Genomic DNA, 15646 nt, shown 5'->3' with positions numbered 1-15646 from the left:
GGGACAATGGGGCATCTCGCACTTTTATTTGGGGACTTCCACATAGTGAGCAAGGTCACCTAGTCCTAAAATCCGATTGCCTGTAAAGTAACCTTTTCCCTGGGAGCCCTCTCTGATAATCCATTCTTGTCCTCATTTAACTTCATGAGAAGACCAAGATGGCATTAAAGGTCTAACAAGGACTTCCTTTCTACACACACTACTAAAGTCCCCTTTGATCCTAAGTGGGCAAGATGCACTGGGCTCTAAAATCAGATAGAAGGTTCTCTCTGAGCAAACAACCCAACAGAATCCAGGGAGATCTGCTCCAAGAATTCAAAGATTCAAAAATCAACTTCAGTTTCCACATCCACCTCTTTCTCAAATAATGCTCAGTGAAGTTTGCAAAAAGCCCTTTCAAGAAGTTGGGCATTCGGCTCCCCTTCTCCCCAAACAGCCCAACACAGGAGCTCCTTGTAGAGCAGCCCATTGGGATCTGGGAATTAATATTGCTTTTTCTAGATGATGAACAGGAACAAAAGCAAGAAGTCAAGACTGAGCCTCCTTCCTCTGCCTCTCTGTATCATCAGACCTAGTGCCAGTTAAGAAATAGAACCAATCTCCTGCAAAGTAAGAAAGGAAGACATACCACTCAAGAGCCAAGGTCTAAGATCCTTGCAGTGGAAGTCTCAGGTCCCCAGAGAAATCTTTACCCACTCAACAAAAAGTTTTTTACCCAATACTGCAGGAGGGTCTCATTTTATATTAAATTCTCTACAACTAACATACAATTTGGTACTCTGACTTCTGCAAAAGCCCATATATTGGGCACCCACCCAATTCCCTCATCCCAGTCATATTTGGAGAGCTTGCTCCCCAATTCCCACCCCCCTCCCCTTCCCCTTCCCTCACTCTACTCAATGCCTCTAGGGCTGTGCCATTCCATTTCAAACTGCATTTTATTTTGCCACTAAAGAATAACAACAATTGGAAAAATATTATTTATATATATAATTTTATATTTAAATTCATACTAATCACCAGATTCCACTGGTTTTAAGAACCTGAAGCATTGCAAAGCCAGGGTTTCTTTCCTCCTGGCAATGCTGATAGTACCACCTGGATCCAAGTCCGTGGCCTCTCGGCCTCTCGATGGTTAATTAAGTGGAGATGCCATAATATAAGATAGGTATTATTGTGGGTCACTTCTAGCTTTCTGGCTTTTTCCTGCTCTTTTCATCTCTAACACTGTCATGATTGAGCTGGATACCTTTAAGATGCCTAGAGGCCTGGCCAGAGTATAGTAGGGAATTGCTCACAGAGCATATCCTCCTGATAGTTCTCTCCCACAAACCTTCCTCCGGTATCATCTCCTATACAATTGGTCAGGGAGAACCAGGGTCCCAGTTCTCCCACTCATCACATGGGAACAGAAATCTGATCCTGTGATTTCCCCTCTTCCTGCTTTTCTCCCCCTTCTTTGCAAGCAGCTCAGAGGTTTTTCCTTTTGTTCGGTTTTCCTTTTTGTATTTCTGACAGAGAGATCCGAGCAACTGGGAAAAGAAAGGGAAGGGGCAAGGAAAAGGAGAGAAGTAGCTTTAGAAAGTGAGCAAGAATCCCAGACCGCCTGGGCTAGGGGGTTGTGTTTGAAGCATCTCAAAGCACAGGTACAAAAATAAAGCGAACTATGACTTCATATATATGTATATAGATAGATATAGAGATAAGATAGATAGTCTTTATATAGGTTTCATATATATATATTACACATATATATATGAATGCAGAGGTGGAGCAGCTCAAGAAAAACTTTTCTCCCACTCCTCTTCTCCTGCTCTAACCTCATGCCCTCCCACACTCTACCCCTCCCAAATGTAGCACTTGCTGGCAGCCTACTAGTTACTGCTGTTGCATCTTCTCATTGTGCCCCATCCCACCCACCCCACCTTTACATAAGTTCCCCTCTCTCTTTAAAATAGAACAAATTATATATTTATATAATTTTATGTACAATCTTCATAAAAATACATTGAAGATGGAAGATTTCCTCTGTGATTCTCCTGCCAAAACAAAAATTGTCTGGCTGGGAGTCAACAGGAATGAGGGTATCTTATGCATAATATTTCTCAGGAAAAATAGAGATGGGGAACTGGGAGCTTGGCTCCCCTTAGGGGCAGATTCAAAATCTTGCCTCCCATATCTCCATATTTATGCTCTCTCTTTCTCTCTCTTTCTCTCTCTCTCTCGCTCTCTCTCGCTCTCTCTCGCTCTCTCTCGCTCTCTCCCTTTTTCTCTCTCTCATATAAGCAGACTCTTCCCTGAAACTGGGAAAGAAACACATAAAGCAGACCCAAAGCAGAGATCCATGTCATTATTCTGCTCCTAAATCCCAAAGCAAAAAGGCAGCCCCTGAATGTTGACAGAGGTGAATGGAGATTGTGTAGCCTCTGGGGAAAAGGGAAGGATATTTTTTTACATTGCCATCTCACTTCCCCACATTACCAGCTATTTAATGATAGATATCCCCAAGTGGCTTGCATGGAATAGGCTCAATAAATATTTGTTGATTAGCAGTTATTCATCCAGGATTGCCAGTTGGCCCCTAGAGAGGTTTATTTCCACTGGAAATGAACTCTCACAAGCACCCTAAGATAACAGGAAGCTAAGTTGTCCCTTCCACTTACTTATGTGAAAACATCACCAGAAAGCATGCTTGCAACATCTCTAAGGCTGAATAATTAAAATCCCTCCCAAAACCCAAATCAACCCACCTCCCCTCCCTGATTCCCCTTCCCCACCCCTACACCACCTAAGCCATGCACAAGTTCAGAACCCTTGGAACCAAGAAGAAATAGGGGATGGGGAAGACCTGGAAGACCTCAAAGACCTGGAAGCTCATCAGGGGCCACTAAAACTCAAATAACCACTAAGGAGCATGAGGTAGACATAAGTTAAAGAACCAACGAGATGGGAACTGAGCCCCCACCACCCCTTTACATAATTTCCTCTCTCTTTCCCTGACAGATGGTTCAAAGCATGGAACTACTCCCCCAATCTTATTCAGAACCTGGCTTACTGTGAGTCCATACTAGAAAGCCACACCAAAAATTAAACAAAGTGGATCTTAACTTATTTCTTAACAGCCTGCATAGTGTTCTGTAATGCCTATAGCCCTGACTCTGTCGCCTGTGAAGTATGATAAACAACTAATGCTATTTTTTTCAGTATGTCACCATTTTTCTTCCCCCACCCCCACTCTAGAGAAAGCCTTGACACAAAACCCCTGGGAAATGAAGGGAGTACTTTTCAAACCAGTTCCCAGTTTACCTTGGAAATTATATCAGCTCTGAATGGGGTTCATTGCCATAATCACACTCCTTCATAATCCCAAGTCCATACCATCTGAAGAGGTGACCTATATTTGCTAAGATCCCTTCACAAGTAGAAGTTGGAGTTCAGGATCAAGTGGCTGGTTTAAATGAGAAAAGAAATGGCCACAAAGATCTAAGACAATGAGGAATAGAGAATGAAAATGTTGGACCTTGACCACAGCTTTATTTCTCAATTTCTCCCTAAGTAGAAAAGCTCCTAATTCTAACTCAAGCCTGAGAAGGAGCCAGAATTGGGAGACATTAGAGGAAAGGAAAGTCTGTCACTAAGCTGGGGGTTCAGCCTTAGGGCCACTTTCAGTCTACACAGTGCTACACAGAAGCAATGACTATCAGTGACTGTCCAGAAGGGGGAGGCAGAAGCCCTAAGCTCATCCTTAAGGGGGGAGAATGGTGTTTATGGGAGAGGAGGATCCAGTCCCATCTTCCCTCCCCAGATTCCCCAGACACCTCACAAATACCATAGGATGCACCTTGGCCAATGGGACAATAAGAAAAGGACATTACTCCTTATTTAAAAAAAAAAGTCATAGCTTACCACCTACCAGTGAATGGTTGGTGATAGAGGAAGGGACAATCTTTTAGATCACAGGCTAAGCAGCCCCAGCAGAGAACATGGATAAAAATGAGTTCTCTACTCATAGGGAATCTCCAAGGAGAAATCTTGAGTTTGAACACTTTGCATTGGAGCTTAATCTCATAGCAACAGATCTCAAAATAAATAAGAAAAACCTCAATTGTTCTATATCCAAGCTGTCCCTCAATTTTCCTTCAGCTACAATTTCATCCTTCAATCAGGTTCACTGATTCTGAGAAACAGTTCCTCTGTCTTTCAGACTGATTATTCCTAACCCTTTTTCAGTTCTCTAGATGATCAAAGTTCTGGGATACTAAACTCTAGCTCCTTTTAGGAGGACAGGTGGGGCACCTGAAAATAGTCCCAGCCTCTTTTTCATATCTCAAGATGTCTTCAGTCCCATACCCCATAGCTTCCCATGTTACAATGTATGCTTTTCTACTGAATTTTATTTCATCTCTATGTTCCAGCTCCTAATGCCGCTTGGGTCCTCCCACTCAAGATAGGCCATTAGATATATTCTGGATCTCCCTGCCAAGGGCAACTGACCCTATCACTAATGTGGCTCCAAATCTCAATTCAAGTCTGTTTCCCATTTTCTACAAAAACACAAGGGCTGAGCTGGGTCTAGAAATGCTGATGGGTGGAACCCCATACCTCCAGATGGAATTATAAGAAGCTGTCTTAAAAGGGATTTTTCTAGCTCCTTCCAACTCCCCATTCACCTCCCTTCCTATTCTTTAGCTACTACCTAGCTCTCTTAGGAACTCCCCCAAAGTTCCTATACATGCAAACAGATCAAGCCATGACAAATTGCTAGCTTTTCTTCTCCTATGTTTCGCTACATATTTATTAAACATCTTATGTACAGTTCCTCTCCCACCCCTACCCACCCTATCCCACCCCACCCCCCAAAACTTCCTAAAAAGACTAGAAGGGATTTGCCCCCAACCAAGAAAACAAACCTCATTCCCAGGTTTGAATCCTGGGAGGTGTCAAGAAGCAAAAATTGCTGCTTCCTGCATTCATTCCCTCCTTTTGAGAAGCCCACTGCTTTAAATACATGTACTAGTACCAAAAATTTTGAAACTCCCCACCCTCTTTTCCTTAAAAGGAAAGAGTTAATAGACAGCACAGAAACTGACTCCATGCTAGAGAATACCAAATAGAAAATGTTAACACAGAATAGAGGAGAGGGAAACCCCCAAAACCATCCACCAGCCTTCCCAGACGTTACCTGTGGGACTATCCTCTCCTCAATGGAAGGGGGGGCACTAACCCAGTGAACTTATTGGGATCAAGGCACACCTCAGTTAAGGAAATGGTGTCTCAGTACTCACAGCCCTACCTTTGAAACGAATGTTCTAGCACCTGTGTGGGACACAGACCCATATTCCCTCACCAATGGACCAAAAAACATACCTCATCTAGTAATCAGATAATGAGGAGAAAAATTGGGGTGCCGTTGGTTTTTGCCACCTCCTCCTCAATTGCTGTTTCCTCTCCTTAAACAGTCAAGGGTTCAGATCCACTCTCCTGTGTTTCTTGCTTGAAGATCCTTAGGGATCTTATTTTATTTTTTTCCCTAGCTCAATCCTCTTCAACAATAAAGTTGAAGCAGTGGAAGTTAGGGATATTATAAAGAAAAAGAAAAGAGAAAGATCAATATTTGAGACTCAGGAAGGACTGCCCCCAAAGTACCTTCTACCCTGCAAGACATTAAGACCCTACAAGATGATAGGCAAGAATTCTATATCTCAAGTATAGTAGGATTGTTTTTTATAAAGTAGAGTAGGATCTTGGATATACTTGGAAATCTAATGCTACTTTAATCTTCCAGGGACAACGAAGAGGACATGAAAGGAAGTTTGGAGATAGACATTCATATATGAGCACACACACACACACACACACACACACACACACACACACATACCCTCCAAGTAAAAAGGCCAGCAAACCACTCTGCATCCCTGCTGAGCCACCCCAGTTCAGATCCTTAAAGGAAGGTCTAAAGCAGCAGCCAAGCAGTGAGAGAAGAAGCTGCTCTCAAGGAAGCTCTCCAAAGTCCACTCTATAAAACTCCCCTGCCCTGGGAAGTTGGCAGAGGATGGCCATGTGTTTCTTCCCTAGTCATGAGATACTAAAGCACACGAAATTTAGCAGCTAGCACAGAGAACAGCATCCAATCCTGTCTGGCCCGATGTGCTGAGGGAAAAGGAATCCGCCAGCAAGAAGAGATGGGATCAGCACCTTTGTAAGGAGAGAGAGGCCCAACTTTCTGGCCAACCTTTCCTCAGAAATACGGGATGAACAGATCTGCATGTGTCCATGTGCGCATGGATGCATGTATTTATGCACACTTAACTCCCTGCCAAAAAGAAATAAAAGCCCACAGGCTCATTCGAGAGGTCCAGTGTCTTGAAACATTCATTTCCTCTACCCCAAAGAAAACCAAAGCATTTTTCTTCTTTTTAAACTGGGCTCCGAAATCACCTCAAGAGATCCCAAAGGAAACTGGCATTCAACAGCCTATCAAGTGGCTGCTTACGTTCCCCTCTCCCCATGATTCCCTCTGCTTGGCTCAACCAAACAAGGAGCAGAACAGAACCTTAAAGACTCTTTAGCCCCAAAGCAAGCCCAGAGATAAGCAGGATGATGCTACATAGCATCAGAAAGTCATAGGCTCTCAAAGAAGCATACACTCCCAGCCCAGTGAGTTCTGACTACATTCTATAGACGCTCCCTGTGCTCCTCTTCAGCTATTCAACACAAAGATTACTACCTGTAGCTTCTTAGCTACAAACAGTCCAGACACTCCCTCTCCCACAGGAAATAGCAACAAAGCATACTAGAAATCAAGAAACTGCTGGGATTCACACACTTCCCAGTCAGAAAGGGACCCTTTGCTAGGATGATGCAAGAAATATGTCTCCAATATATTAGGGGCATGATAGGGTTTTGGCAGGTTTACAACTGGTGCTATAGGAGGCTTCCTTACAGGTAGTTTACTCCTTATCAATCATGCTTTAAAAAAAAACAAAAAAAAAAAAAAAAACGACCATCATTCTGAAAGATATTTAAGCTGACTCCAGGATTCAGAATTTACAGGATAGATTAGTCTAAACTCCAGGGAATACAGCAAGGTTCATCTTTCAGATGTTTCAACTTTCCCCATTCACTTAAATTTCCTACCATTTACTATATTCAGTCCTTTCCCATGTTACCTCTCCCTTGGACCTAGTTTTAACCCCTTCCTTTCTTTGGATGGCTTTGTTGTTCAGAACCTAATTGTCATTTTTGAAGTTTTTAAAAAAAAGTGGCCAGGAAGTTTTGATCTCATCGATATTGGTGTCCAAGTCTGTAGAAGGGTAACCTAGGCTTCCTATTCCTAGAAAAGCAAATGTGTACAGGCAGAGTGCAAGCAAAGGATTCACCCAGCCTTAACTAAGACATGATTCTATGCCTGCTTCTTAATACATCGGTGACGCTCACATCCTGAGATCACTCAGTACTACACTAAAATAAAGGACACAGATGGCACAGTGGCAGAGGTCCAACTGCTTCCTGATTAAAGACAGGACCATCCAGTTTTCTCTTCTTTGTTTTCTCTAGGACCTCACTGGGGAAGACCAGCTACCCTGATACCTAAGGGTAGAAAGGATTTGGATGAAGCAAGATGGAAGCATCATCCAGAATCCAGGTTTGCCAAACAAAAATACAAGTATCTCAGACAGTGGAAACCAGAGATAGCCAGGAGAACCCTGCCTTCTCCCCATCCCTTTCATTCCAGGCTTGTCTTGGTTAGAAATTAATTGTGACTTGAATTGCTTCAGCTGAACCCTACCCAAAGGTAAGGTTGGCCCACTGTGCTGGAAAGCAGAAGCACCAGGGGCCTGTCACAATAGTGGGGGAGACAGATTCTCCTCCAATTTAAAAGCCCCAGGGCAGTTGCAACTGCCCAGCTCTGGGAGGACCAGTCCCTATATTCAGGTCCATGCTCTAGGGCCCAGCTATTGGCAACGGTCATCAAACCAGGTGGAATGAAACCTGGTGATTTTATTACTCCAGAACTTGACATCCAAGTAGGAGTTGAAGGAGAAGCTGGGACCCTAAAAATGCACCAAGACAACAGCACCAAGAAGATGCCCAGTGGTCTTTTGGCTAAGGTGAGGTAACAATCCCCTTTCTCTGCCAAAAGGAGAAAGAAACAACCCCACCACCACCCACCTTCACCACCATCAGGGCATCCTGTCTTGCTCTTGGCTAGCAGCTTACTATTTTGGAAGTGATACACTGTAAGCAACCCCAAGACAACTCCACAAAAGCTGCCAGAAACTAACGGTCTGGACAGACAATATTTTGGCAAAAGGTAGATCAGAGAACATGTCCCTCCCTGGGGCTAAGATGGCCAAGGCCATCTCCAGCAGAACAGAACTGAGACAGGGGAAGTCAGATGATTCCCCCCATCCCACTGAAAATCAAGAAACCTCGGGCCTTCAGGATTCACCTGATGTTGTTCCATTTGAGCCAGAGATTAGGGAGGAAGTTTTACCACAAGGCAGAGGAAGATCTTGGTGAACACTTGGAAGTGCTGCACGAGTGGAGATCAGTCAGTCTGGGGTTTTTATCTCCCACAGAATGGGAGAAAGAATCCTACCAGCTGGTCTGAAGTAGCACTTGGGAGGGTGCTACAATGCTGGAAAGAGGATATAAATAGAGCTGAGGCAACCTGGCACTCAGCATAGTAGACAGGCTGTCAAGCAAGGGACCCTTCAGCCACTGGGCTTGGAGCCCTGGAAAGACTAAGGAGGAAATGAAGAATGAGATGGAGTTTGTACCCAGAGGCCTTCCTGTCTGAGCCTCAGGAGCCTTGGCTGGACTGTGGATGGAAGGAAGACACCAGCCAGGCCCCTTGCCAAAACATTTCCTTTACCTAGGGGCTAGGAAAAGTAGGAAGGGAGGAGGTAGGGATGATGGTTGGCAAACATAGCAATGGTCCATACCTCTTCTGCATTAGAAAAAGTAGCAAAGACAAATGGTAGATTTTGCCAGGAACATGTGGGTTTCATTGAAAGGAGGAATAATCCAGAGATAGACACTAGAGCATCCCATTCACCCCCAGATACTCAGTTGTCAGCTGTCTTTCCCCCTTCATCTCCTTCATACATCACAGAAAGATCTGTAGCATTTAAATCTGTATGACCCACCAATCTGATCATATATATCTATATATATATTTGTATACATACAGAAACATACACATCACATAGATCTGTATTTCTCTCTCTCTGTGTACACACACACACACACACACACACACAGATATATATAAATATATATATAAGCTTGAAAGTTGAGGGGGAGATGGGAAACCCAGACATCTTCCAGGATTTGAAAAACTGAAAAAGAGGAGGAGAGAAATGGAGACATTTGACTTCCTCTTCTTCCTTAACCCTCCCAAAGGTAACTTGAAAAGGTGAGAAAAATCTATCTAGGGAGCTCTTTCCCTGTTCCCAAATTACTTCACACACCCTCCACTCACAGTTCTCTCATCCCTCCCTCTGCCCTGTGAGTGAGACCAACTGATCAAGGGTTTGAGAATTTTGTCCAAAAGGAGAAGAGGAAGGAAATGGTCCAGATTGGAGTAAAGATTTGCACAATTCCCACAACAAAAATTCAAGGCAAGCCATTTACTGATGGAAGAAGCAAATTTACCCGCATGCCATGTCAGTCAAACCCATTCTATCCACCCCCCCACCCCCCACATATTTCATATAGATCACTTTCCCCTCTGCTCCCCATCCCCCTAACCAATTTTCTTGCCCTTAGAACCTTTACAGTTGGTGCTAAGCTACAGCAAGGTGGCGTGGCCTGAGTCATCATGGTCCACACTGTTGAGAATGGCTGTCTGATCCTCAGCAAGCTGGCGATGACATAGGTCTGAGAGGCGGGCAAAGGGATCAGGACGAGAGTGTCTCTTCTTCTTTCGGAGGCAGACAGCTTCGTCGGGCCACAGTACCTGAGAGTTAGGAAGTTGCTGAACCTGGGAAGCAGAACCGTCTGGGGGAAGAGGAAAGCAAAACAAAAAAGCATCATTAGAAAGAAAGTGGGAGGTAATATCATCTATTCACCTCTCCCCTTGCCCAGGCCAGTCTTCTCCCCTAATCTTCTGACATAGGAACAATAGGGTTAAATGAGTCTGACAAAGCCAGAGATTTCTGTAATACAGACTTCTTTCCTGACTCAGACAACCAGCAATCCTACCCCACTAATATAAGCAAGATTATATGAAAATATAAGATAAGGGGCAGATAGAGTACCAGCCCTGAAGTTAGGAAGACCTGAATTTAAATCCAGCTTCAGACACTTAACACTTCCTAGCTGTGTGACCCTAGACAAGTCACTTAATCCCAAATGCCTTTAAAAAAAAAAGAAAAAAGAAAGAAAGAGGGAGGGAGGAAGGAAGGAAGGAAGGAAGGAAGGAAGGAAGGAAGGAAGGAAGGAAGGGAGGGAAGGAGGGAGGGAAGGAGGGAGGGAGGAAGGAAGGAAGAAAGAAAGAAAGAAAGAAAGAAAGAAAGAAAGAAAGAAAGAAAGAAAGAAAGAAAGAAAGAAAGAAAGAAAGAAAGAAAGAAAGAGAAAGAAAGAAAGAGAAAGAAAGAAAGAAAGAAAGAAAGAAAGAAAGAAAGAAAGAAAGAAAGAAAGAAATGTAATTTCTCAGTTTGTACTCTCTGTGAATCCAGGTGACAAGAATATATGAAACAGTCCTGTACCCAGAAGCAGTATAAGCATCTTGAATTGAAAATTTCAAAGCAACCAATGGTTTGACTGTCATGACTCATATCAACCCTAAGAATCCAAGAGTCAAAAGCATCACAAAACTGGAAAGAAACTAAGAAGCTTTATTGGCAAATTCCCTGAATCTTTTCACCATGTTGATCTATAAATCAAAAAGGTATGCATGTTAGAATTTAAGAGAATTTTAAAATCTCTAAGATTATCTAGTGCAGTTGTGAGCTATGGACCATTGAACTCTTCTACAAAATCCCCAAGTACTAGACCATAAACTGCAGGAAGGCAAGCACCAAGTCTTGTCTAAACATTGTATCTAACACAATGCTCTTCTCTATCTGTTAAAATTGACTGAGTCTGGATTCTATGTTAACTACAAGAGACAGAGAGTTCATAGCCCAAAAAAGCAGATGATTTCATTTCTAGGTAGCTTTAATTGGTAGAAAGTTCTTTGTTTCAAAGTCAGAATGCACCTCCTTATACCATAAGCTTTGGTTCTAATTCTACTCTCTAGGACGAAGCAGATTGTCTTTTCTAATTTAATAATGTTTTGTTTTTTCCAATTACTTGGAAAGACAATTTTCATCATTCATTTTTTTTAAAAGATTTTGAGTTCCAAATTTTTCTTCCTCCATATTTCCTCACTCTCTTCCTCAAGACAGAAGGAAATATGATATATGTTAGATATGTGCAATCATGTAAAACATATTTCTGTCTTAGTCATGTTGTGAAAGAAGAAAGAAAAAAAACATGAAAAAGTGAAACTTGTATGCTTTACCCTACATTCAGACTCTCCCCTTTTTTTCTCTGGATGTGGATGGTGTTTCCCATCATGAGTCTTTTGGAACTGTCTTGAAACATTGTATTGCTGAGAAGAGCTAAAACAATGATACTTGAATATCACACAATGTTATAGTTACTGGGTACAATGCTTTCCTGATTTTGCTCACTTCACTCAGTGTCAGTTCAGATAAAATCTTTCCAGATTTTCCTCGAAATCCACCAAGCATATTAATTCTGATCTTTCTCATCTATGTCAAATATCTGAAAAATGCAATTTTGTGTTCCCCCCTAAAACTTCTCTTAGACTCCATTTCCTTCAACTAATCCTCAACACATGAGACTGAGCCTCATAATCAGCACTAGGGATGTCTATAGCAATTTAGAGATGGTTTCTGATTCCTGAGCTTATCTGTAAAATAGGTATGACTAAACTGCAGAAAACTTACAAGAAAGAGAATTAAGTCATAGTCTTCTCAAAAGAGATGGTTCTCCTAAAGATTGTTTTTGGTTTATCACCCTCACTTAAATAAGTACTTTATCTAACCCACACCAGAGACATAAGTGTATGATTCTTTCATGCAGAATTTTTTTTTTTACCTTTTTGTGTCACAACTCTTTGGGCAGTCTAGTAAAGATACCTTCTCAGAAAAAAAAAAGTTTTTAAATGCATAAAATAAAATATAGAAGATTTTAAATAAAACATTATATTAAAATTTAATTCAATTCATTAAACATTTAGTAAGCACCTACTATGTGCCAGGCACAGTGCTAAGTGTTGGGGAAATAAAAAAAAGCAAAAGACAATCTTTGCCCTTATGCAGTTTACATTCTGATATGGGAAACAACATACAAGCAAACATATACGAAGCAAGCTATATACAAGATAAATAAGAAGTTTTCAAAGAGGAAAGCTCTTGAATTAAGAAGCTTCCTATGGAAAGTAAGTTTTTAGTGTAGACTTAAAGAAATCTAGAAAGGCATACAGTTATCAAAATATATTGAAAAAAAAAAAAGCTTATGGCCTCCAGATTAAAAATCCTTCATCTAATCAGATATTGATTTGCAATTTTCCTTAGCAATTCATGCTAATTTATCAAAAATCCCTGGAAAAAGCAAAATGATTGGTATATGTTAAAAGAGCATTTTTCAGAGTCCCAAGAGGTATCTAGACCTGTTAGTCTAAGGCTACACTAGTATAACTACATTAGGCTATTAAGGCTACACTCTTGACCTCTGTCTGGCATTCTTCAAATCTAATTGGATAAACATGGACCACAATCCAACAAAAGTATTAATGTGTGGGTTAAGGAGAAGAAATCATGGAACAAAGATGAGCCAACCCTCTGAAGTGAGATGAATTAAGAAAAAAGAAGTTGAATCTATCTCACAATATTCTCCAAGAATCAAAAAGACTTATATCAATTCTAATAGTTAAGTAGAGAGTAAATATATTCTTAAAACAGGGTCAGTTAGTCAAAAAACACCTATGAAGCATTTTGCTAAGTATTAGGGATAGAAAGAGAGGAAAAAGACTGCCCCCATCTTCAAAAAGCTCACTGTCTGATGAGGAAAACAACATGCAAACAACTATGTACAAATAAGCTACATTCAGAATAAAGAAGAAATAATGAATTTGTAGGGATTGGGTAAATCTTCTAATAGAAGGTGGGATTTTGGCTGAGATTTGCAGAAATCAGAAGGCAGAAATGAGAAAGAAGACTATTCCAAGAATGGGAGACAGCCAGAGAAAATGTCCAGAGCCTAGCACAAAGGGAAACCTGGAGAATTCAGTTCAGATGGAATCTAAAAGCAGAATTCACAATGACATCATAACCAGGAAAGGATCTCAAAACTGACAGACTAAATAGTGGGGAAAAAAAGAATCACAGAATTTGAGCACTGAAAGAGACTTTACAGAATTGTGTCCTGATCCAACCATTTTGGAGAGCAATTTGTAGCTTAAAAGGCTATAAAACTGTGCATTGTCTTTGATCCAGCAATATCACTACTAGGTCTGTATCACAAAAACGTCAAAAATGAAAAGGACCTATATGTACGAAAATATTTAAAGCAGTTCTTTTGTGGTGGCAAGGAATTGGAAATTGAGGAGATGTCCATCAATTAGGTAATAGCTGAACAAGTTTTGGTATATGATTGTGATGGAATACCATTGTGCTTTAAGAAATTATGAGCAGAATGTTTTCAGAAAACCTGAAAAGACTTCTATGAACTGATGTAAAGTGAAGTAAACAGAACCAAGAGAACATTGTATACAATAATAGCAATATTATACTATGATCAATTATGAACAATTTAGCTATTCTCACCAATACAATGATCCAAGACAATTCTGAAGAACTTATGAGGAAAAATGCTATCTACCGCCAAAGAAAGAAGTGATGGAGTTTGAATGCAGATTGAAGCATACTGGGTTTTTTAATTTTATTTATTTTTCTTGGGTTTGAGCTGTTTTGGGTTTTTTGTGTTTTCTTTTACAACATGATTAACACAGAAATGTTTTACATGACAGTACATGTATAATTTATCAAATTCTTTAGCTTCTCAAGGAGTGGGGAGAGGAGGGGGGAAGAGAATCTGTAACTCAAAATTTTAAAAAACAAATGTTAAAAATTGTTTTTATGTGTAATTGGAAAAAAAAATATTAATTTTTTTAAAAGAAGAAAGTTATCTTAGCCATCAATCTCATCTATTCCTAAGTGGTTTAATAGATAGATAGGGCAACTAGGTGGCACAGTGGATTAAATACCAATCCTGGAGTCAGGAGGATCTGAATTCTAATCCAGCTTCAAATTCTTAAAAGCTGTGTGACCCTGGGCAAATCACTTAACCCTGTTTGCCTCAGTTTATTTATCTCTAAAATGAATAGAGAAGGAAATGGCAAACCTTTGCCATCTTCGCTAAGAAAACCCCAAGTGGGGGTACAAAGAGTTATACACAACTAATCAACAAGAACAAAACAGTAACAACAAAAAATAGATAGAGTGGTGGACTTGGATTCAGAGGAAACTTGGGCTAAAATCCTACCACAGACACTTGCTAGAGTCTGGACAAGTCACTTCACTTCTACCTGCCTCAGTTTCCACATCTGTAAAATGGGGATGATAATGACAAAATGAAATAATAATTATGTTAAAGTGTTTTGCAATCCTGAAAGTGCTATATAATAACTAGTTATCATTATCATCCAAACTATTATTATTAATGCCTAAAAGGAATCTTCACTGACAAGTGGTCAATCTCACCTTTGCTTGAAAATCCCCCTCAGGAGAAGTAAACCTCCATCTGTGAGGCACCCCATTCCATCTTAGACACCTCTAAATTTAAGGAAGTTCTTCAAGAGGTTTGGCAATTGTTAATGCTGTAAAGTTACCCATGTATATATCCTGTAAATAAAAGGCTATTAAATTAAAAAAAAAAAAAAAAAAGGAAGTTCTTCCTAATTTCTTGGCCTAAATATGCCTTTAAAAAAAAAATTTCTACCCAGCACTGCTGGTGCTGCACATTGGGGCCAAACAGAGTAAGTCTGAGCTCCCTCTTCCACACAGCAATCTCTCAAAAATGTGAACACAAGTCTCTTGACCTTCTTAACTTTTTCTTTTCCAGGCTAAACGCCCACAGATTGACAACTGAAAGAATGGAACTCTTCCCCATAACTCACCGGATCGCTTTTTGGATTTCGAGGAGCCCTTGGTTGACTTTTTGGGCTTCTTTATCCGTTGGTATTTAAGAGCTTCAAGCCTCTCAGGTGCAGCAGAATTCCCGGGTGCAGATGGATGTGTTCTGGAAGGGAAGAAAGACAGATAAATGCTGGTCAGCATTTCTGACTTTTCCCTCAGGAGGAGTGAGCCTCTCAAGAAGTGAAGGCAATCGGCTGCCCCATCTGGAAGCAAAGAGCACTTCTGCAGTCTGGATTTTCTCCTTGCTGTCTCCTGGACTCCTGTCTTTCCACTAAAAAGACCTCCCCACCATCATGTCCATCTGCACCTCCTCCCTCTCTTCCTGTGCTCCAGGAAGGTAGAGAATTCTGCAGCCAGCGCCAGCTATTCTTGAGCCCCCAACTCCAGCAAGATCCTGTAGAGGGAAACCAATCTGTGGGAGAATCGGA

The 15646-nt window shown here is 41.1% G+C and overlaps 1 protein-coding gene across 7 annotated transcripts in view; it reads right to left on the bottom strand.

Moving 5' to 3' along the window:
• Nucleotides 1–4858: 4858 nt before the first annotated feature.
• IGSF9B (immunoglobulin superfamily member 9B) overlaps nucleotides 4859–15646 on the bottom strand; it is a 70109-nt gene continuing 59321 nt past the window's right edge. For 5 of the 7 annotated variants that reach the window (XM_031960874.1, XM_031960875.1, XM_031960876.1 and 2 more), the window contains one exon: nucleotides 15234–15321. Coding sequence is in view for 2 of the 7 variants with exons in the window: in XM_031960879.1 (XP_031816739.1) it covers nucleotides 9800–10008; nucleotides 15200–15321 (331 nt within the window). In the remaining 5 variants the exon portion in view is untranslated. Of the gene's footprint in view, nucleotides 10009–15199; nucleotides 15322–15646 lie in introns of those variants that run through there. The other 2 variants (XM_031960879.1, XM_031960880.1) reach the window with 1 other exon arrangement.

The sequence above is a fragment of the Sarcophilus harrisii genome, chromosome 3 (assembly GCF_902635505.1).
Source record: "Sarcophilus harrisii chromosome 3, mSarHar1.11, whole genome shotgun sequence".
Lineage (NCBI taxonomy): Eukaryota > Metazoa > Chordata > Mammalia > Dasyuromorphia > Dasyuridae > Sarcophilus > Sarcophilus harrisii.
The sequence above is the reverse complement of the archived record's forward strand: the minus strand, read 5'-3'. Positions and strand labels throughout refer to the sequence as shown.